This window comes from Saccostrea cucullata, unplaced genomic scaffold (assembly GCF_032062105.1).
Source record: "Saccostrea cucullata isolate Sc308-1 unplaced genomic scaffold, CSIRO_AGI_Scuc_v1 ctg348, whole genome shotgun sequence".
Taxonomy (NCBI): Eukaryota; Metazoa; Mollusca; class Bivalvia; order Ostreida; family Ostreidae; genus Saccostrea; species Saccostrea cuccullata.
In genome coordinates this window covers 531,546-553,783 of record NW_026933269.1, presented here as the reverse complement: position 1 = coordinate 553,783, position 22,238 = coordinate 531,546, and the positions used below count along the sequence as shown (strand labels likewise).

The following is a 22,238-nucleotide window of genomic DNA, read 5'->3' as shown; positions in this document are numbered from 1 at the left end:
AATAGAGTAAGCTTGCATGTTTTAAAATGTGATTGTATTTTAGAGACAGTTTTCGACAAACAATTTCTAAGAAGTTGAGGCATGAAAAGTTTTAAAACTGTATATTTTTATAAAATATTTTTTTATAAACGTTTATGAAATGATATAATACAATCTATTCTTTTTCTGAAAGAGCTAAAGCAACGAACCATCATATTTTGCCCTATGTTTTTCACAAAAATAGAGTTTCTATTCATGACCCTCAGGGTCCACGCAGCAAGTATATAAGCGAGGTTAAACCGGATGCCATTGGCAAACGACAGGCTACGCATGCGCGAGAATGCTTGAGAGTAACTTGCCGGTAGAATAATTCGCCCGATTCTAATTGCGCTTTTAAATCCGCATATCGCATTTACATATTCATTGGCAGATCCGAATTTCTCTTATACATATACTTTTATATACAAACTAAACATTGATTCTATGTTACAAGCATTTTAAAAGTAGGAAGAACTTGAAGATACATGTAACTTACCTAGAATGAAAAACGTCATTCAACGACTAGTTCTAGCTTTTAAAAGATAGAACAAGTTTTCACTGGCATTAGTTTTGCGCATCAAGGCTCGCAAAATGATTTAATATTTCAGCAATCCAAATTACCGTTTGATAGAGGTCTGTAGCAATGGCTTTTAATGTGTGTGTGTTGGGGGGGGGGGTCTCCGACAAAAAAATTAATCTGTGTACCACAAAGCTGTGCTACACGCGAACCATCAGATCTCTATTTTCTCATGATAGATTTCTTTTGTATAAATCCAGAACAGGTGTTGTCAAGTCCCAGCCATTATGGGTAACATGTATCAAAATAGCCCGATTTTTTAAACTGACAAAACTATAAAGGTCGCTAATCGGAAATAAAATTTAACAACTTTGCTTTGAGTCTACAATCAGTCATAAGTAGGCAGATCATTGTAGAAAATGTGAACAAGCCTACATGAATATTCACTATACACCTAGAATTTTTTAAAATTAAATTTTGATTAGAAAAACATGCATATGGTCCACGTATTGCAGTCCTGTTTTAAAGGACAGCAACTTGTACGTTAATTATAGAGGACAACATACTTCTTTTCCTTGCGTAACTCATTTTGTCATTTAATGCGCTGTTAGGCACGTGCGATGGTTTGAAGATGCGACGGTTTCATAAAAACGTTCAAAAATGCCGATTTTCCTACAGAATTTCCCAAAATTAAGTGTGGCCACAGTCAAGAACAACTTTCATACTTATAATTACGAAAGCCCAGAAGGCTCATTCGAGATTCAAGTTTCGAAATACGAGATTCAAAATTCGAGATTCGAAATTCGAGTTTCGAGATTCAAGATCCAGATTAACCAATCAAAAGGCTCATTCAGCGTATTATTTGAATCACAAATAATCACTATCGAAAGTTAGTCCTGTGACAAAATGTTTATCGACATAGGTTCTAAAAAATTATGAAAAAATGTAATCAGGACATAAAGGCTATGAAATATACAACAAAGGAGTCACTGAGAGAAAACAAAAATATCAATCATATGCGATATCAATTTTGATTAACATGATACTCATTTCTATATCTTTTTAATGATGTTCATAATATCTGAAAAAAAAATCGTTTTATAAGTTAAAAACATTTCATAAACATAGCAAAGCAAGTTGTATGCATATTTTTATATGGATTTTATGTGAAAATCAATATACAAAAAAAATCGTAAATTGTTGACAACGTATTCCAAAATAAATAGTATATGATCATTTGTGCAACAGATTTGCTTACAACAAATAATACATGTACATATATGTCTGTACGTTTGCTAAATGTGGCATGGAACGTTTCTTGAGACACAAACAACATATACATGTACATGTTACTATAATGTGGGGGTTACATTAGCCTAGTTGAGAGTCACAGCAATCTACTTCATCGCACACATATTGTTTCAGTTCGTCATAGGTAGGTTATATGCTTTTAGTGATTAAAAAAAAACCATCAAACAAACAAACACAAAAAAAACAAAGCAAAAAAAAAAACAAAAAACAAAAAAAAGCAAAAAAAAAACTGCTTTAATCAGTTACAGAAAGGATATTATCATTTTCACTAACGAATTGAGCTGACATTTCTTATTCAAGAACATATCTGATTTAACTCGTTATACCTGCCTTAATAGTTGAACAATAATAGAGGTATTATAAAAAATTTAGAAGTTAGAAACAGAATAGTGTAAGTATCAAGAAATAAAAAAAAAGATGATATTTTTTGCTTTAAAAATTGTTTGTTTAAAAAAAACTCCACCTATTATATATTTTATCATATTGTGTCAACTTATTATTTGGTTATTTACTATAAAAGAAGAGCGTGGACTTGTAAAAAAGGCAATTGTAAAGGAAGCAGTTACCTGTACAATGCTGACATCCTAAGTATTCATCGCAAATTTGGTCAGTTGTGCATTGGCATGTCTCTTGACATCTGTAACCGTTAAGGTTTCCTCTACATGGTGTAGAACAGTTTGTCTCTCTCTCTCTCTCTCTCTCTCTCTCTCTCTCTCTCTCTCTCTCTCTCTCTCTCTCTCTCTATTCTTTTCTTATTGAAAATTGTTACAGTGTATACATGCTAAAATATTTTCAATCACTTGAATTTTTAAACTTAAGTTATCTACAGATAATTTATTCGAATTCCTTTCTATTCAGTGGTGTCAAACATTGTTGTTCTGGTTACTTTTGGTTTAATCGGAGTTGTATCGGTAGGTATCATGAATCATGACTTTTGTTCAAGGAAAAAATCTATATTAAAGAATATATGTAATATCTAGATATAACCAGAAAATCTGGTATTTTTTATTTATAAAAAAACATTAATATATTTTAATCTTTAATTGAATACATACGAGCCAATGCACACTTGTGGGAAGTGAACGATTCTCTTTTTTACATTTTTGTTTACTTCACAGTTTGAATGTTCGCAAGATCCAATTAGTTCCTATGAATAGATAAAACATGAACACGTTTCTTTAAAAATGCATATGTAAACCTCTTCATACTGGTCTTACAAAAATTGTTGTTCTGGTGACTATTGGTTTAATCGGAGTTGTATCGGTAGGTATCATGAATCATGACTTTTGTTCAAGCAAAAAATCTATATTAAAGAATCTACTTTACAATTAGTTATGTTTTAACGTAAATATGAGACATTTATTTCGTTCCTTAAGTGAAGTTAAAATGTATGTTCAATTTCTTCAGAATGCTTTGGGGCATATGGTACAAACTGTTCTACACCATGTAGAGGAAACCTTAACGGTTACAGATGTCAAGAGACATGCCAATGCACAACTGACCAAATTTGCGATGAATACTTAGGATGTCAGCATTGTACAGGTAACTGCTTCCTTTACAATTGCCTTTTTTACAAGTCCACGCTCTTCTTTTATAGTAAATAACCAAATAATAAGTTGACACAATATGATAAAATATATAATAGGTGGAGTTTTTTTTAAACAAACAATTTTTAAAGCAAAAAATATCATCTTTTTTTTTATTTCTTGATACTTACACTATTCTGTTTCTAACTTCTAAATTTTTTATAATACCTCTATTATTGTTCAACTATTAAGGCAGGTATAACGAGTTAAATCAGATATGTTCTTGAATAAGAAATGTCAGCTCAATTCGTTAGTGAAAATGATAATATCCTTTCTGTAACTGATTAAAGCAGTTTTTTTTTTGCTTTTTTTTGTTTTTTGTTTTTTTTTTTTGCTTTGTTTTGTTTGTGTTTGTTTGTTTGATGGTTTTTTTTTTAATCACTAAAAGCATATAACCTACCTATGACGAACTGAAACAAGATGTGTGCGATGAAGTAGATTGCTGTGACTCTCAACTAGGCTAATGTAACCCCCACATTATAGTAACATGTACATGTATATGTTGTTTGTGTCTCAAGAAACGTTCCATGCCACATTTAGCAAACGTACAGACATATATGTACATGTATTATTTGTTGTAAGCAAATCTGTTGCACAAATGATCATATACTATTTATTTTGGAATACGTTGTCAACAATTTACGATTTTTTTTGTATATTGATTTTCACATAAAATCCATATAAAAATATGCATACAACTTGCTTTGCTATGTTTATGAAATGTTTTTAACTTATAAAACGATTTTTTTTTCAGATATTATGAACATCATTAAAAAGATATAGAAATGAGTATCATGTTAATCAAAATTGATATCGCATATGATTGATATTTTTGTTTTCTCTCAGTGACTCCTTTGTTGTATATTTCATAGCCTTTATGTCCTGATTACATTTTTTCATAATTTTTTAGAACCTATGTCGATAAACATTTTGTCACAGGACTAACTTTCGATAGTGATTATTTGTGATTCAAATAATACGCTGAATCGAATTTACTTGTAGCGAAGTATCGGCTATAAAACGTGCACAAAGATGACTTCAGACTATTTCATCAACATGTTTGACAATAGTTTGTTTCGTTTTAAAATTTTCTATACGTATAATATAATCTTAGATATTGAATCAACTTCAAGAACTTCATTTGCAGACGATAAGTGCCCTTGCTTCATAAGAAAGGGTTCTGAAGATTGAAATGTTCAAATAAGAACTATATGCGGTATATTGCATATATTTGCCCCCACAAAAGTCAAATTTTGAAAACTTTCTGAAATGTGCTGAATTCAATAAATTGTATCAGAAATATAAATTAACAGAAAATATTATAGTGTCAAAGCAGTGTATTCACAATTTTTGTTTTTATGACGTCACAAACTAGTCTGATTTTATATCCTTTTTCAGTAAGAGGACAAAATGGACAAAATTTCAACAATTTTAGCTTTAAAATTTATAGAGCGCAAGTTTGTTCAGGAACAATATTGACATATTTCATTGATATTATCATTCTACACATTATATCAAAATATTGATCCTGAACACACATGCGCTCGGTGACTTTTACTCAAAATATCGACGAAATATGTGCATTTTTCTGTAAAATTCATAAAAAACTGAAATTTACGTCATGTTTGTGACGTAATTACGTACATATGGCGTCATTACTTGTGAAAATATTCAGTGCTTTGAAGTCAGCATATACTCCCCTGTTTAAGAACTTAATTAAATATATCTCCATCAAAGTTTGATTTGGGGGGCAAATATATGCAATATACCGCATATAGTTCTTTGCAAAAAATCATCATGCAAGTCAATCAATTGAAAATCGTCATGAAACCAAAAAATATGACAGTTTTTCCTTATATTTGAAAGCTCTTGATTCTGAAAAAATCATATTCCAAAAATCTCGCATCCGTTTCTTTCTGTCCAACCCCGCACGTGATTTTTTCTACCGCGTCTATAGGTGAACCAGTCGATTTACATAGAAACTAAGTACTTTATACATGTACCATTTTTTTTTTCTCAGACAAAGTCATTGGAAATGTAAATATAAAAATTGAATGTTGCATTCATAACTGTTTCATAAGCAGAGTATATGCCCGGTTTTACTATCATAGGCATTCATCAAAGATTATTAATTACTTGGAATAGTTTAAATGTACGTCTTTTTTATATGCATGTAGCTGTTCCTTATACATGTATTTCAAACCATAAATGAATTATAAAACTGAAGTGTATCAAAGTAATTTTTCAAGAAATGTATCCTGAAAGTGGAAGTCATTATATTATTTTTTTACGGTTTCAATGGTATCTAACTCATTCATTACCGCTTTAAGGTAGATCGCGGGTTTGCTGACGTCACAATAGGATTTGACGTAAAAAGCTTACCGCGTTCTGATTAGCAAGCTAAAAATATCTTCAGCAGTACTGTATGCAGTAAAAAGTGGAATATATATTAAAGTTTGTTTAGTGTATTTGAATATTTTTTGTATGTAATCGAGAATAAATGATGTTTTGATCAAAGTTGTCTTTTACATTAGTTTTTAACGCTGATATATGTTGTGTGTTTGTACCTTTCTAAAATACTATTGCCGAATTGTTAATACAGTACAAAAACAGATCCACCGCCGGTGTGTCTGGTGCCTGCCCTTCATTTTAATTTTTTGTTCACTTTAATGAATTTTGTTTTGCTTTTTTAATTTAGTCTACATAGAACATACTAATCTACTTTATTTTTATTTGTTTAACAACCATCTCTAACTCATCTTACAAGGTATCCATTTTCTTCGCGATGATGTATGCCTAGATTGGTAATATTATATGCGCAACAATATTGTTTGAGTTAAGTACATGTATAAGGTTTTTAAAACGAGAAAGAAATGGACAGTATATGGTTAGTCAATATGCTTATCATTTGTACATGAGTTTCTCTAACTGATTTTTTTTTTCTTTTGTGGCGGAGTAGGGGGGGGGGGTTAAATTAGATAATCATGTACGTCCTATATATTGTCATCTATAACTCAGACCCGTTTATTGACAATCAATAGCGATTCGGCCTTCAGCTGCAATTGCATGGTGTTTTGTTTGGGAGTGGAGTGTCAAGGCAAGAGTTGCAGACCCGTAGGAAGCAAATTCAGTTAGGGGCATAGCTACTCTTTTCTTTAGTTGGGGGTGCTATCAACAACCAAAAATTTCTTGACAAGCATAATTAATTCAATTAGACAAAATTAATTCATTCTATGAAGCATAAATGTATACATTAATATAGTTCATAAAGCTACTTTAATTCAACTGCAATATTTAAAATCGGATACATTTTATTAATACATAAAAATGATGCAAAAATGTATATGTTTGAAAATGTTCTCAAATCCGGTAAGATTTTTTTTTCTTACATCCATATACAGGTACAATTGTTATAATTTTTCTGCACCCCTAGCCATACGTGACATTGAAATAGTGCCACGCTGTTGGTTAACTATGGCAATGATTATATTTCGGAAAATTCATCGGAAAATTGAATTCACAGATTGCATGTTTTATTTTGAGTGAATTGTTGATTAATTCAATTTTTTTCGAGTCATGTAGGCATACAAAAATAATGACCTCGCACCAACGTAATATAACGTCTTGATGAAAATATAATACTTTTGATGAAAAATTGTAAAACTTTAAAGTTTTTGTGCAAGAAATTGAGCGAAAACACATTAATTTCTTTCAATAATTCGATTCTAAACTTACTTCACATTCATTACATCGAGTAATATAAAATTCGTCTGCTTCGTTTTAATTTTACGATTATGGTTTTGAATTGCGTATACCGGACATTTTAATATATATTTCATTGAAAAAGCGTCATCTATTCTCATCAACATTATCGCATTTGAATTACGATTACAGTCTAACCACGCAGACGAATCTCAAAAAAATTTCACAAAAAAAAAATTAAAACAGGTGGAGTTAGCTGACAAATTTTTATCCTATGTTTTCAGGCAGACAGTAAACCCGCGATCTACCTTAATATACAGGTAATATTTTTTCAAACAGTTCTTAGACGATTTAAAATGCCCTCATATTTTTCTTTGAAAATGCATCGTTGAAATATCACGTGTATATTCGTGTATAAGGTCACTTCAAGTGATAAGCTTCTTCTGTACCAGTTTTTGAATTGCATCCTCCTTTAAATGAATATAAAAATAGGCCTACTAAATAAAGCAGAACTCTTTGTCATCATACTTTTTAACTTATTAATTTTACTATTTATGAGCCATTCTCTGTAATGAATTGGATTTTTAGACTGTGGCATGCATAGTCTTATAATTTCTCCAAACTCTCTATGATAAAAGTCTTTGATATCCTAAACTAAAAATTGGGCAAAAATTGTTTGCTATGTGTTATGGTTACCATGGCAATATGTGTAAGTTTCAAAAATGACATTTTTTGACACGTTTAGAGCCCCATAGTTAACATTTGCCACAAAACAAAATGATTGTTTCCTAAAGTTAAAGATCTGATGTTATACGTGTCAAATCATATTCTTTAATAGACCGTTGCTATGGAAATAAGCAAAAAATATATGCTTAAAAATCTGAAAATAAATTGTTTCCTTGGATACGTGCCCTTAAATGTAGATTCCTAAAACATAAATGATTGATATTTATTAACGGCTAATCTGCCATTTAATTTTGAGTATAATCCAATCTCTAACTGGGTGCAGGAAGCTGGCACACAGGATTTAAAATTAAATTAGTTCACAAAATCGAATATTTTCCATCCTTGGTTACCATAGCAACAGCGTTGTTTTCTTCATCAATTTTTATTAATATATGATAGTCAACATTAGTTCCACCGGATGAGTACTATTTCAGGTGAGTCATATAATATAGTTTTTGATTTTATGGCAAATAAATTCTTAAAGAAGCAAATGACAAATGGTACGTTGTTTTCTTGGTACATGTAACACTGCAAAGTAGCAATTAATTCCAATTTTCCTAATGGTGATGGTGTTGCAAGGTCCTACAGTTTAAGGGTGCATATTTGCCAGTCTTGAAGTTTCATGTTTTTCCTCAAGATAGTAGCATTAATCCAATCTTATCTATTGATTTTGCTTGGTTACATTGTGTTACCATGTGTTACCATGGCAACCATAAAAGTAATTTATAGAATATTATTGCTTATACATATATACTTAATGTCAAATATTTTCATTGTTTTTCTTAAGTTGTTGATTGAGTCTGAGCATGTAACACATACCATAAGAGAATATTGAGCGTTTTTCAGCATACACATGTATTTCAGCATATTAAATGTATTCCAGTTGTACTCTAAGGGCTTGATTACCACTTACCTACAGATATATTCTTTACAATTTCTTTAATGTATAAGTGGCAACAAGGTGTCATGTATTAATGAGAATTCTTTGTTTGCTTTTCATAGTTTTCATTTAGGCTCAGTAAAAATTTAAAGTAATGAAAATCTCTTTTTTTTCCGGCTGTTACCATGGCAAACAAGTCACATGGCAAGGAAAATTTATTTGATATATGTTTCTGGTGTAAAGTACTAAAAATGGGTGAAGTTTTATTAAAATCGGTGACCATGCGTGGCAACGATGTTTAAGTGGGTACAGAGAATGGCTTTTGAACAATATAGCCCAGGGTTGGAAATTCAATGAAAATAGCAGCCAGACACAGGGCTGGCTACTTTTAAAAGTTACCAATCCTGCTCAAAATCTGCCAGTCCTGATTGAAATGTTCATTATTATGAATGTACTATAAATAAAACTTAATAGTTACATTTATAACACAGGTCTCACATGCCCTTGGAATTTTTCATCATTTACACTAAATTACAGAATATTTTAAACCATATCTAATCATAAACCGAAGGATGCATATTTTAAACATGCTTAAAAACATTATTCAAGATATTCATCTATCATTCTATGCTGTATATAAATCTTCTTTTGGTAGACTGCAAACAATGTCAAAATTCTGAGCTTTCAAACAAATTTTAAAGATTGGAAAGTGGCAACAATGAGATCCAATATTGAATGAGGAATGAATAAAATCTCTTGAATTAAATTTATTTCATTTCAAAATTTCATATAATGATCATTCAAAATTCCATATTCATTTCATTCATTACACTGTAATGCTTATATGTGATGCTTTTATTGTTTTAATCATATTCTTCAGAATCACAATCATCCTCATCTAAATCTGAAAAGTCTGAAGTGTAGTCCGAGTCGTCCAAGTCTGAGTATTCTTTCTCCCCCCTTTCTCCTGCTGCTTCTTCTGTAGTTTCCCCTAATTCTTCCTCCTGCTCATCTAATTCTAATACTTCTCTCTGAATGGAAACAGGCCTTTTCCTTGATTCCATGAAACAGGGTCTTCTCTTTGCATTCCGGTTCCAGTGAAATATAGACTTCTCAGGATTCCATTCAGCTACACTTTCAGAGTGTAGCTGAATTGTCATTAGGAGAGTCATTGAAGATGACTTCAGCTTGTTCCTCCACTGATTGTTGATGATTTTCATCTGGTAGAAACCACTCTCACATTCCGAAGTCCCAGCTGGCAATGACAACACAAGGTCCACTAGGCTAAGAATGTTAGGAACACGGCTGATGTACAGATCATTTACTGTACTCCAGGACAGGCTATGGACTCTATGGCTATAAAAGGTAATATTGTTTCAATTTATTACATTGTATAACATTTACAAGAAAGAGTCAATAAATTTCTAACATTATGACTTAATTAACTTCAGTAAATTTATACACATACTTGTTATACAAAACATTTTTTAACACCGTCCATTCTGACTCAATAAGCTCCACATCAAGTTCCTTATTCAGTAGTTGTTGGCGGTAATGATCAACCAAAGTCTGCACCATCTCATCACCAAAATCTACAAAACAATTGATAATTTTCAGATTTAGAAATGATTTCAACAATTACATTTACATACCTGGGTACATAAAACTTGAAAAGATTTGTAGTAATCATGAATAGTATACTGATATACATATATATCAATCATGATAAGTAATATTGGTTTAAATAAAAGCTAGCTACTGGAATGAATATTTTAGTCCAACTATTTACATATTTAATAGCCATTTAATACCAGTAGCCTCTTCCAGTGTTGCAGGCCAGGATTTGAGATCAGCAATTTTGGTTGCATTTTTCACTCCATCATTCACATCACTGAACCTGCCCTCCAAACTATCTGTCAAACCTTTCAACACTCTTTTTATTTGATCAGAGGATAAATCATTTCCACAGAGTGTCTCTCCTTCAAACTGATCTCCAGCATCAACAATTTTTCTAAATTCAGGACCAGGTCTGGAAATGTGAATCACTAGCATGCTTAGACATAACAAAGCAGAAAAGCTGTGCAACTACACATCCAATATTAATTTGATTGGTATTCTTCTTAATAGGCTATTTTAATAATATTGGAAATAGAAAGTTACAAAGAAGCTAGGACTAAGTGGAACACACATGATATATGTACACATATATTATATAAATGTGCAAGCAAGCAGAGACTGAGAGAGACAGAGGTTTCCAATGTAATATATGATCAATCGTAAAAAAGCATCCTTAGTAAAGGTGAGTACACATGCATGCAATGATAATATTGACACATGAAAAATTCATTCACCTGTTTTCTAGCTTTTTAATGTTTGCAATGGTACATTGCAATTCTTGGTGGACTTCATAAAAACATGTTGCTCTCGTTTGTAGACACATGGAGAACTTGGTTAGAACACCAACAAGATCAGTAAGGAAATGAGCAAAGATGATAACATCCTTAGACCGCAGAAGTTTGATCAAGTACTTTGCCTTTGACTGTGTTGCTGACTGTCCACTTCTTTTACAAGCAACCTGCATGTTAATTTATTACACTTTAACAACATTCTTAAATTATAACCTGTAACTTCACATACAATGATACACTTACGAGGGTTGTCCCGTAAAATCGTGGACAAGTAGTCAAGTTTGAAAAACAATCATCACTGCGTTCTGAAATTTTTACTACTCTTAAGTACATATATTATGAATATACAGAGCAAATTTCAAAGAGATATATGCATAAATAAACAAATTAATAGATGTTATGTAATGTATTGTATCGCCCTATGGCGCACGGATGATAACATCAAAGTGTCTAAAACGGCGTCACGTTTCATTTTTGCTTAAAATATAGGTGGATAAGTCCCATCTAAATTAAAAAATTCCATTGATTTACATACATCAGTGTCTATAATCAGATAAGGAACCCATCCGGCTCACACATGCAATCTTATAAAATTTCATTAGCAAGTTGTGGACAGTACTCTCACCAGCATTCAAATAACAGAGAATCTCATATCAACGGTCGACAATGACAGCGTCTTTTGCTATTACAATAGCAGTTTGTCCGTATATTTTGTACTTCCTGAGGACTCAATCAAAAAGAATTCGCTAAGAAAACTTCTATTTCATTTATATACTAAAGCTCTGGTGATTTTTGTCATATTTTCTTTCTTCTGTATTCATTTAAAGACTCTTAAGGTGTCATTACAACATCCAGATCTAACTGAACTGCTCTCCGGTGCGCCGTAACGTCATCAAATCTCACGATTTTTTGTGTATTGTGTTTACCACTTTCTAATTTCGAATGCTCGGGAAACTCTCAAAAATTCACCACATGCCTTGAAATTTTTACAATGATGACAAAATTGATTAAGGAATCGAATTATGATACTTTTCATCCCAATTTTATGTATTGAAAACTTTTATTACGAATTAATTCTTGTATATTCCCTAATATAACCTTGTTATTTTTACCGTGCGCCGTAGGGCCGTACCCTGTGCACATTCAAGCATAATAAAATCTTTATTTTTGTCTATATATTATCAAAAACATAATGATGCACTTAAATATGATGAATAAACGATTACTGAAAATTTCAGCTTAGTGCGCCAATTACTTTTCGAGAAAAACGCTTAGTCCACGATTTTACGGGACAACCCTCGTACATAAGAAATACAATAAATTCAAAAAGTCTCATTATTCCAAACCTGGCTAAGGTGTGTGACAAAGGCTTTATAGCCTTTCCACAAGCTGTTTAATGCTGTCTGCACATGGCCCAGCCACCTTGTTCCGCCTATCCTCGTAGGAAGACTTTGGGACATGCCAAGGGCAACGAAAGTATTCTTTAAATTTTTGGTTTGGTTGGCACTTTTGTGGTAAAATTTGAAAAGTTCATCTAGCAAAGCCATGCACCTTAGTAAATGCTGGTGCTACCTATAATTATACATGTGAAAATTGTAAGCTATGACAAAATAATTTTTTTTTTTAAATAATAAGAAAATTACTGATTAGAAATTAGTTTTAATAAATTAATTCCCTCACCTTCAAAGCACCTTTATAAGCCAGCTCAACCCTGTGAGACATGCACTGGACCATGATGATAGACTGACTAACATTCCTGCGGAAATGTGCTATCACACCATTGAGATGCCCCGTGTTCACTGATGCACCATCTCCAGCAAACGCAATAGTTTTCTCAAGACTATCTTCTGCAGAAATGTTTTTAAAATGCAGTGCCTTTTTAATTGCATTGTAAATTCCTTCTGAATTTGCTGACTCACATTCAATCAACCCAAGAAAAAAAACAATATGGAACACCTCTGTGAGCAAAATGAATGTAGACTATCTCATTTTCAGACACTGAAATATCTGTCGACCCATCAGACATGATTGTGCAAAAGTTAACGTGCTAGTTTTTCTTCTATCTTCTCTCTTTCAACCTCAGCTATGGAAACCATGAACTCTTTACAACTTTTGTGGTTCTTATAAGTACTACCTAAATCAACACCTTTCTTCTCATCAAGTTCACATAACCACACGTAATCTGTAATAGGTCTCGACGTTTTGGCTATGGCATGTGCATTTCGAAACAGTTTCTCTAGTTTTAAAACAGTAGCATTGTTTAATGAATGAAGTATTTTTTCTGCAGAACTTTCGCCTAATGGCTTGTTTCTAGAATTTGTAAATTCTACAGCATACTTGTGACCTTCCGACTTTTCATGTGTTGTAATTGCGTCATGTCTAAGGTTTATTGAACCTACCACAAACGGTCCATTTGCATATCGCTTTATTCTGTCGGATGCGCTCTTCTTAACTGCCAATGGTCCATACACCCCCCGACATTTTTGACAAAAGAGCTTTCCGTGGGTTTCATCACTGATTAACCACTTGAATTCTTCCTTCCAACCACGAACTATCGTTCTACGTCTTTTGTTTTGGTCGTATGCCTTATTTTTTTCCTTTGCGTCAAGCAAGGGACGCTTTTCTGGCGTCGAGAGCCCCAAAAACCTACGCATCATCTTGCAATCATTATTGCCGAACATGAATTGTATTGCGCACGCTGGTTGGCTGTAACATTCATACAGACCAATGAGCGAATAGATAACAATTTACATCTTACCTAATTCACAACGATACCGATAGTCTGCAGATTTTTGTTAATGAGGTAAACGAAGTAAAATTAGAAAATAGAAATTCTGGGTTTAAAAATAGTATTTAACTATTGAAATTAGCCCGACCACCGGGCTGTCATCTGAAGTTTTGTACCCGCCCGCCTGAGAAACAGACCATCTCGGGCGGTCGGGCCCCAATCCCAGAGAAACCGCACATGAAACACATGCTTCATAATTTTAAATGGGACATCCTTGATCAATTTAATCATACGCCACTCGTCTAGATCATTTGCTTTGTAAATGAGGAGAGAAGAATTTTGAATTTTTTTTTTTTTTTTGCATTTGTGCATTTCATGCATTTTCATTATCTCGTATATGATCCTTAGAGCCCAACCCTAACTAATAGGCCCAAACACCGGTCCATTAATTTCACAATTTTAATAGAGGGTTTAATGCTTGTTACAATCACGCAAATAGTTTGACTGTTTGGTGTCTAGTAAACATTGAAAAAGAATTTCAAAGATGCATATGGGAGGAACCATGCATTTCACAATTGTTGATCACATTTACCCACAGATGCCTTATGCAAAATTAGTTGAAATTGGTTGAGCTGTTTCAAAAAAGAACCTGAAAATGTTTAAATGTTAAAGCACATGCATGTAGCACGACTCATTAAGACGAACAAAAACAGAAGCAATCAAAAACAGAAACAATAATTATGTCAACGGAGTAAACTGAGAAGACGTAATAAAAGTAGGATTAAATAGAGAAAATCTAACATCGCAGCGTTAGGAAACGTCACCATTTTGAACGTCAAACTGGTCCGTGAAGCCTGCTGTGTAAACAGAGTATTTATATGTATTTTTAAAAAAATTATTCAAGCTATCAAGATCTGTATTAAAAATTATTGCACTTCTTTAAACCCCCCTATTTGTCCTGATAATACTGATTACAGCTTCTATTCAATTAATTTCAATAGAAAAATCAAAGTGCATTTAGACGTAAATCTATGAGGTTTTGACGGAGCAATAACAGTTCTTTTTTCTTTGTTCATTGGCAGCCAACAATCGTGGAAAAATGAAACACAATCATTGCTATTTCTTTCTTTCCTTTTAAAATGCAAACTTGCTTAATATTATTGTAAAAAGGCTCATTTTGGTCTCAAATCCATGTTCTATCTTTTATAAAAGGAGAGTAAAAAATGATAATTCAATGAATTTTATTCAAACGAAAAATAAAAAATAAAATAACCAGTCTTGCTCTTATCCAATTGAAATTTAAGTTCTCATTCAGACATTAAGCTTCTAATATTTTTTCAACTGTGAATTGATTTGAAGTTTCAGTTCATCAAAGATTATTAGTTTAGATTATCGAACATATGTTTATTTTCATTTATATATGTGAATATTACAAAATGACTTATTAAAGACTTTCTCAAAAATTACCTCGATACAAAATAAGACCGTAGGTTGGATTAAAACAAAAATGTCCTCCTTTGAAAATGGAAAATTGGATGCACATGAAAATACTTATTTGATTTTTTATTCAAACGATTTTATGAATATCTTAATGAAATAATCTGTTGATCGAATTTTATTCATCTCAAAATATCTTCTTTTTTTTTTAAATCTTACAAAGTGTCATGCATTAGGTTTGTAGGATGACAATTATTTATTTTCTTAAAAGTAACAAGGTATTGACTAGTTGACTAGAACTAGTTGACGTGAAACTCGTTTAGAGATCATCATTTTTGGAAACTCAATGTTGAATACAATCATGGCTTTTCCACAAATACTATCCATCGAAAAGTCAAATATGCTTAATTACATTTTTCTTGCTAAATGTTTGGTTATTAATTACTGTAACACTACAGATTTTCCTGTTTTCTCTAATATGCCAGGGCTACACGGTGCTTTTGACCGGTTTGTAGTGGTACAAGGCCACACATGGCTAATGTATTAAGAGGTTTGTATTTGCCTAGCTCCCGATTTAGATTGTCTCAGTTGATTTGAAACTGATATATGTTTGTTATTTCTTTATTCATCATACAAAATAATGATGATACTGAACGTGTTCTTTAAAAAGCAGGCTTCATAATTTGGCGGCGTTAATGACACGGACAACAATGCATTATTTCATGAATACAGTTAAAATTTCCCAACTAATTTTCGTTCATGTCTTTGACATTATTATAACAATAATTACTCAGTACCTAGTGATTGTGATTATATTTATTTCCATGTATTTTTACGTACTGTAATTTTTTGGAAGTTTGAGGCAAATATTTACGTAATATTTTATTTTATTGCTAAATCGAGAAATGAGGTTAATGAATTGAGTTTTACTTGTGGCAATAAAAACTAATTCAGACACTGTCATACATTACATGTATATGAATTGATGTTATTTTTTTTGGTTAAATTTGATTTTTTTTATTTTTCTTTTATTCAAATTTGTTAAATTAGGTTATAATTCTTATGGAAATAAGCATAATTATCAAATTATTATATTGTTTTTATATCCAAAAGTGCATTTGAATTAATAAAATTTTTCCATAGTTTCATTGAACTTTAAAATTAATATACGACAATTAAATTTTTGGCTGAAAATCAGTATAATTCAAAAATATGAAATAAAGTGTGCCATTTAAACCTTCTTATGATAATTACCCTTGCAATCTCAAATATTTGTTTACCCACATTCATAATTCATAGTGACAAATTAAACACCCAAACGTCATATTCATACAAGATTTTTTTTAATGACTTCAAAGACTAAATCATTATGAATGATTGATAATTTTTTTTAAATTACTCTACATACGTCAAAGAAAACGAAATTAGAGAAGACATTCTTAACCAGTTAAACCATTCTTTTATAGTCAGAACACATCATATGCGAGGGTATGTCACCACTGTAATAAAATCTTCAATTCTGAAATATATTGAACGTAACAGTGAACGCAACATGTAGCATGTATGCAAGAGATTCTAGAAAGTGAATTGAAAATCTAAAGCTTAAAAAAAAAAAAAATAAAAAAAAAAAAAAAAAAAAAAATTGGATCTGCTCTTAGTAGCCATTATGTTCTTCCTTTGTAATGGACGAAAAAGTAATCTTTGTTCTTACAGAACGTTGTTTGGTTAAACTTAACATTGGCATTTTTATATTTATCTCTTAGATTGTATACATGACAGCTGAATAGAAAAATCGGATAAATGTTACCGATATAAAATATCAGCTTTCGCACATCGTGAGAAAACAAGAGAATATAGGGAAAACATCAATCAATAGTCCAATTTAGGCATAAAAATCGGGAAAAAGTCATGATAGAAATAAATCTGATAGGGACATGTAAAAATATTAACCGTAATTTGTTTAAAAGTTATCTCATTGATTTTTGCCTTTCCAATTCAGTTAACATCCGACTATGGATTTTTTCTCTAAATTTGAGAAGATTTTATTATGTTTTGAATAGCCTATGAAATTGATGTTAGGACCACATTAACTTTCATCCCTAAAACACCATTGTCAATAATTCAGAACTGAAACCATCAAAACATTTTCTTCACATATAATTGCCTGTCTTGTAGAAGAATTCGCACTGTTTGAATGGAACATTAACATCATTGTTCAGTCTGAAAAATCCTAACCAAAATTTTCAAAAGAGATGGAATAAAAAATGGAAGTTATTACAATTTTTCTTTTATATGCAGTGGGTACTGTTTCTTGTTTTCGGTTTTCCCGGTTTATCTGTGAAGGAATTTGTTCCACCCCGCTTGGAGAAACAGTGATAACACTGTCCTCTGTACAATGTGCAAGACAATGCCAGAAAAATGACAGTTGTCGTCTATTTTTATACAATGATAAACAGCATCTATGCCAGATCAATGGTAAATATTGCTGCAGTGGATGGGATGCTTATTATATTGGTAAGGTAATATAAGTCATAATTCCTTTAGTATTTTACATGAGTATATATTTTACATTTTCGAGATCAGTGGGTTTTTTCATCCCCTAAAAGGACAACCATGTCTTTATTTGAGAATTAAATGCATCATGCAAAATACACTGTACAAGTTTTTTTTTAAGAAAAGCTTAAGAAAATTTAAAAAAAAAAGAAGAAATTACAGATAATTAAAATAATATAATATGAAATAAAATGCAAACGATAAAGGAGGAAAATTATATATTTATTTAGATGACAAAATTTTCTTTCCAAATATTTGGATGTCTTGGAGAAAAATGGAAATATAAACATATGTTTGAATTCAAATTTTTCCACAGCAATTTATATGTTAAAAAAACCTGCCTAGTAATTATAAAAACAAACCCTTTGTTGTAGGTAATTCAGCGCCACAATTCAATTTGAGCAACGTTTTTAATATCTATACGCCAGCAAATAAATTAAACCCATATTACAGCCTTACGAATTATGGCGTCACCGGATCAGACCGTTCTAATCTAATAATGGATATCAAAGGATGCAAGGATGCTCATTTTGGTTTATCCAAAACTGAAATGAGTGCAATGAAACGAATGGCGACTTATGAAATTGTGATTGGTGGATCGAACAACACGTGGACATACGTCAGGAAAAGCGGGGACCATAAACGTGGTGGAAGTGGAGTTGTCGATTGTGATAAATTCCTGCCTTTCTGGGTCACTTGGGATAATGATGTCATACGATTTGGGCGTGGCCACATATTATATGAGAATGAAATTCTATCCTGGTCGGATCCAGACTCTTCTTTGGATATAAAATTTTTGGGACTTGGAACCTGGAGCTTTGATATTGATTGGCATATCTATCTTTCATGAACAAAGAGAAAAAAAATATTTATTTACATGACGTTTTTTAACATGAATCATACCAGCTGTAAGACTTTTGTTTTTTTTTTTAAGTTTTAATTACAAAATGTTTCCTAACTATTTTATATGAAATGTGTATTAAAAGATTGATCAGTCAACAGGGGATAAATTTTGCTTCTTCTCACGCGATCTACGCCATGGAACTTTTACACGCCTAATTCCCTATTCACATTTGCGATTCATTTTATATTGATCACTTTTCATTCTCTTTATTTTTTTTTCATCTACTGTGAAATCACAAATTTTCGTGGGGTCTAATTTTCGATGTTTTCGAAGTGAGAGGACACCCACGAATTTATGTCCACCACAAAACGAAAAATGTGACATACATGGATATTCAACAATTCTACATCCACGAAATCAAATCCTCACAAACCAAAAGTTTTTCCTCAAACCACGAAAATTTGACCCCACGAAAATATGTAATTTTACTGTATATCACCTATTTTTAAAACGCACATGTTGTCTTTTTATGATATCAACGTTTGTAATTTTAGTCGGATATTATGGATCACCATTGTCTAGATATGTTCATCACAACGACCTTTCGTTTTTTTTAAAAACATATACTGATTAATTTAATCTATCGTGGAAAAGAGTAAATCACAAAATAAATTCTTCACAAACAAGTCAAAACACTTTGCCCACGAACAGGGATATAAACTTATTAAAATGATTTCCTAATAAGCGAGACAATGTGTTGAAATAGTTAACACAGTTCTATCCAAACTTACTTTTTATTAATCTGCACCATGATGAATGATGAAAAGGCTCTTCTTTGGATTTTGGAAACACCTATAAATTTTAAAAGGTATTGGCGCTTGAAATTAAAATATATCCATTTCAGTAGGAAAAATGGAATTAATATACCTTTTAATTTTAATAAAATAAATCGTCTTCTTAAATAATATGTTACCTTTTCAATGTCTTCAATTTAGAAACATTATTAAAAAGGAAAACAGAACATACTATATACGCAATTAAAATAACGTTGTAGTATGCTCAGAATGTTAACTTTGCAGTTTTTGTTAGCTTTCAATTCAATTTAAAGGTTTTGAGTGAAATTCTTGATAAACGAAAAATCTTTCTCTGAATAAGAGAAAAAAATGTAACCCGCCCCTCTTTTCTACAAAATAAATACATGTAAATAAGAATTAAAAGACCGGTTAAAAAGTCAGAAATGAAATTCTTGAATAAAGAAAAATATTTCGCTGAATTAAGAAAAAAAATTGAACCCGCCCCTCTTTTTTAAAAGATAAATAAATTAATTAATCAATGAATTAACATTCAAAGAAAGACTAAAAACTTACAAACGTATCATTTCAATCATTTACGAAATCTATAGATCTAAAATATCCATACATATATCTTTTTGTTCGTATCATCAGCCTAAATCTCCAAATCTGATCAAAACTAGAATTTTACGAAGAGTAATTTGCATGATGTACACTTAAGTTGGTTTCTCTTTCATTAAATGGATGTAGATTGTTTAAAGGTCCTTCAGCAAAGTAAAAAAAATCTACTTAGAATCATTAAATAGCTTCTGTATAGAGTAGTATTGCTCCAACTGAATTGTCTGATGTCTCTTTATATGATGAAGATATTGATACTTTTGTTTCGTAAAATGTGAATGCAATACATGTAATTATATTCCTACTTTACATATTTTGTATGTTAAATATATATATTAAAAAATATTGCTTGATTTTGTACATTATTGCTATTCAAAATGATCAATGATTGTTAATTGTGAAGCATGTATAATTATTTGAATCTTTGATATATTTAAATGTGGAAAATTTAAGACATTAATCTAAATATAAAAGACTTTTTTTCTATTTCCCAATATCTAGTTTGAAACTTTGTATATTAGAATTTAAACAAGAGGCCCATGGGCCTTATAGGTCACCTGAGCATTTATGCAACAACTTTCCAGTGATTGAATTTGATTCATGTTTTAATCCAGATGCTATGGCATTCACAATTTTGAAATAGGCACCATTGATCATCATAACAATACACTTAGCAGTTGCTTAGTTTGTTTACTTAATACCCATAGGCAGGGTAGGGGAACAAAAAATGCATTTCAAGTAATCAGTAATATTCAGCATGATCAGTAATGCCCCAATCACACATGAACCCCTGACCCTTAAGCCTAGATCCACACATTGCACAATTTTTGAAAAGGCACCCTTGCTTTTCAAAAATATTTGATAAATACCAAGGAGCAGATTTCAAACAATTCATCCAGTTTCAGTATATAAGTACAGTCCCCCCTCCTTTATGGTACCCCTGACCCTGGGGCCTTGAAATTCACAATTCTGGAAGATTAGGACCCTTGCTCATCATAACTACATAGGTAGTTCATCTGCTTAATACCAAGGAGCAGAGAAGAAAACTTTCAAAGTTTAGTGTATTTTCACTGTATAATATATAGAGCCCCCCCCCCTTGCACCAGAACCCCTGACCCTGGGGCCATAAAATTCACAATTTTGGTAGAGGCACTCTTGCTCATCATAACTATGCAGTTATTTAGTTTATTTAATATCCAGGAGCAGAGAAGAAGATTTTCAAAGAATTCGTGTATTTTCACTATATAATCTATAGAGCCCCACCCTAACACCAGAACCCCTGACCCTGGGGCCATAAAATTCACAATTTTGGTAGAAGCACTCTTGCTCATCATAACAATGCACTTAGTTAGTTTATTCAATACCCAGGAGCAGAGAAGAAGATTTTCAAAGAATTTATGTATTTTTACTATATAATCTATAGAGCCCCCCCCCCCCACCTTACACCAGAACCCCTGATCCTGGGGCCATAAAATTCACAATTTTGGTAGAAGCACTCTTGCTCATCATAACAATGCACTTAGTTAATTCAATACCCAGGAGCAGAGAAGAAGATTTTCAAAGAATTTATGTATTTTTACTATATAATCTATAGAGTCCCCCCCCCCCTTACACCAGAACCCCTGATCCTCGGGCCATAAAATTCACAATTTTAGTAGAGGCACTCTTGCTCATCATAACTATGCACTTAGTTAGTTTATTTAATACCCAGGAGCAGAGAAGAAGATTTTCAAAGAATTCATGTATTTTCACTATATAATCTATAGAGCCCCCCCCCCCCCTACACCAGAACCCCTGACCCTGGGGCCATAGAATTCACAATTTTGGTAGAGGCACTGTTGCTCATCATAACTATGCACTTATTTAGTTTATTTAATACCCAGGAGCAGAGAAGAAGATTTTCAAAGAATTCATGTATTTTCACTATATAATCTATAGTGCCCCCCCCCCAACACCAGAACCCCTGACCCTGGGGCCATAAAATTCACAATTTTGGTAGAAGCACTGTTGCTCATCATAACTATGCACTTATTTAGTTTATTTAATACCCAGGAGCAGAGAAGAAGATTTTCAAAGAATTTATGTATTTTCACTATATAATCTATAGAGCCCCACCCTT

General features: G+C 31.9%; 1 protein-coding gene and 1 pseudogene across 1 annotated transcript; one reads left to right on the top strand and one right to left on the bottom strand.

Moving 5' to 3' along the window:
• Positions 1-9,161: 9,161 nt before the first annotated feature.
• Positions 9,162-11,149, bottom strand: LOC134237873 (zinc finger protein 862-like; annotated as a pseudogene).
• A 6,412-nt stretch (positions 11,150-17,561) lies between these two features.
• On the top strand, positions 17,562-19,614 carry LOC134237872 (uncharacterized). The gene is made up of 2 exons (XM_062720022.1): positions 17,562-17,827; positions 18,241-19,614. The coding sequence occupies exons 1-2, from the start codon at positions 17,578-17,580 to the stop codon at positions 18,714-18,716; spliced, it is 726 nt and encodes a 241-aa protein (XP_062576006.1). The 5' UTR covers positions 17,562-17,577; the 3' UTR covers positions 18,717-19,614.
• Positions 19,615-22,238: the final 2,624 nt, after the last annotated feature.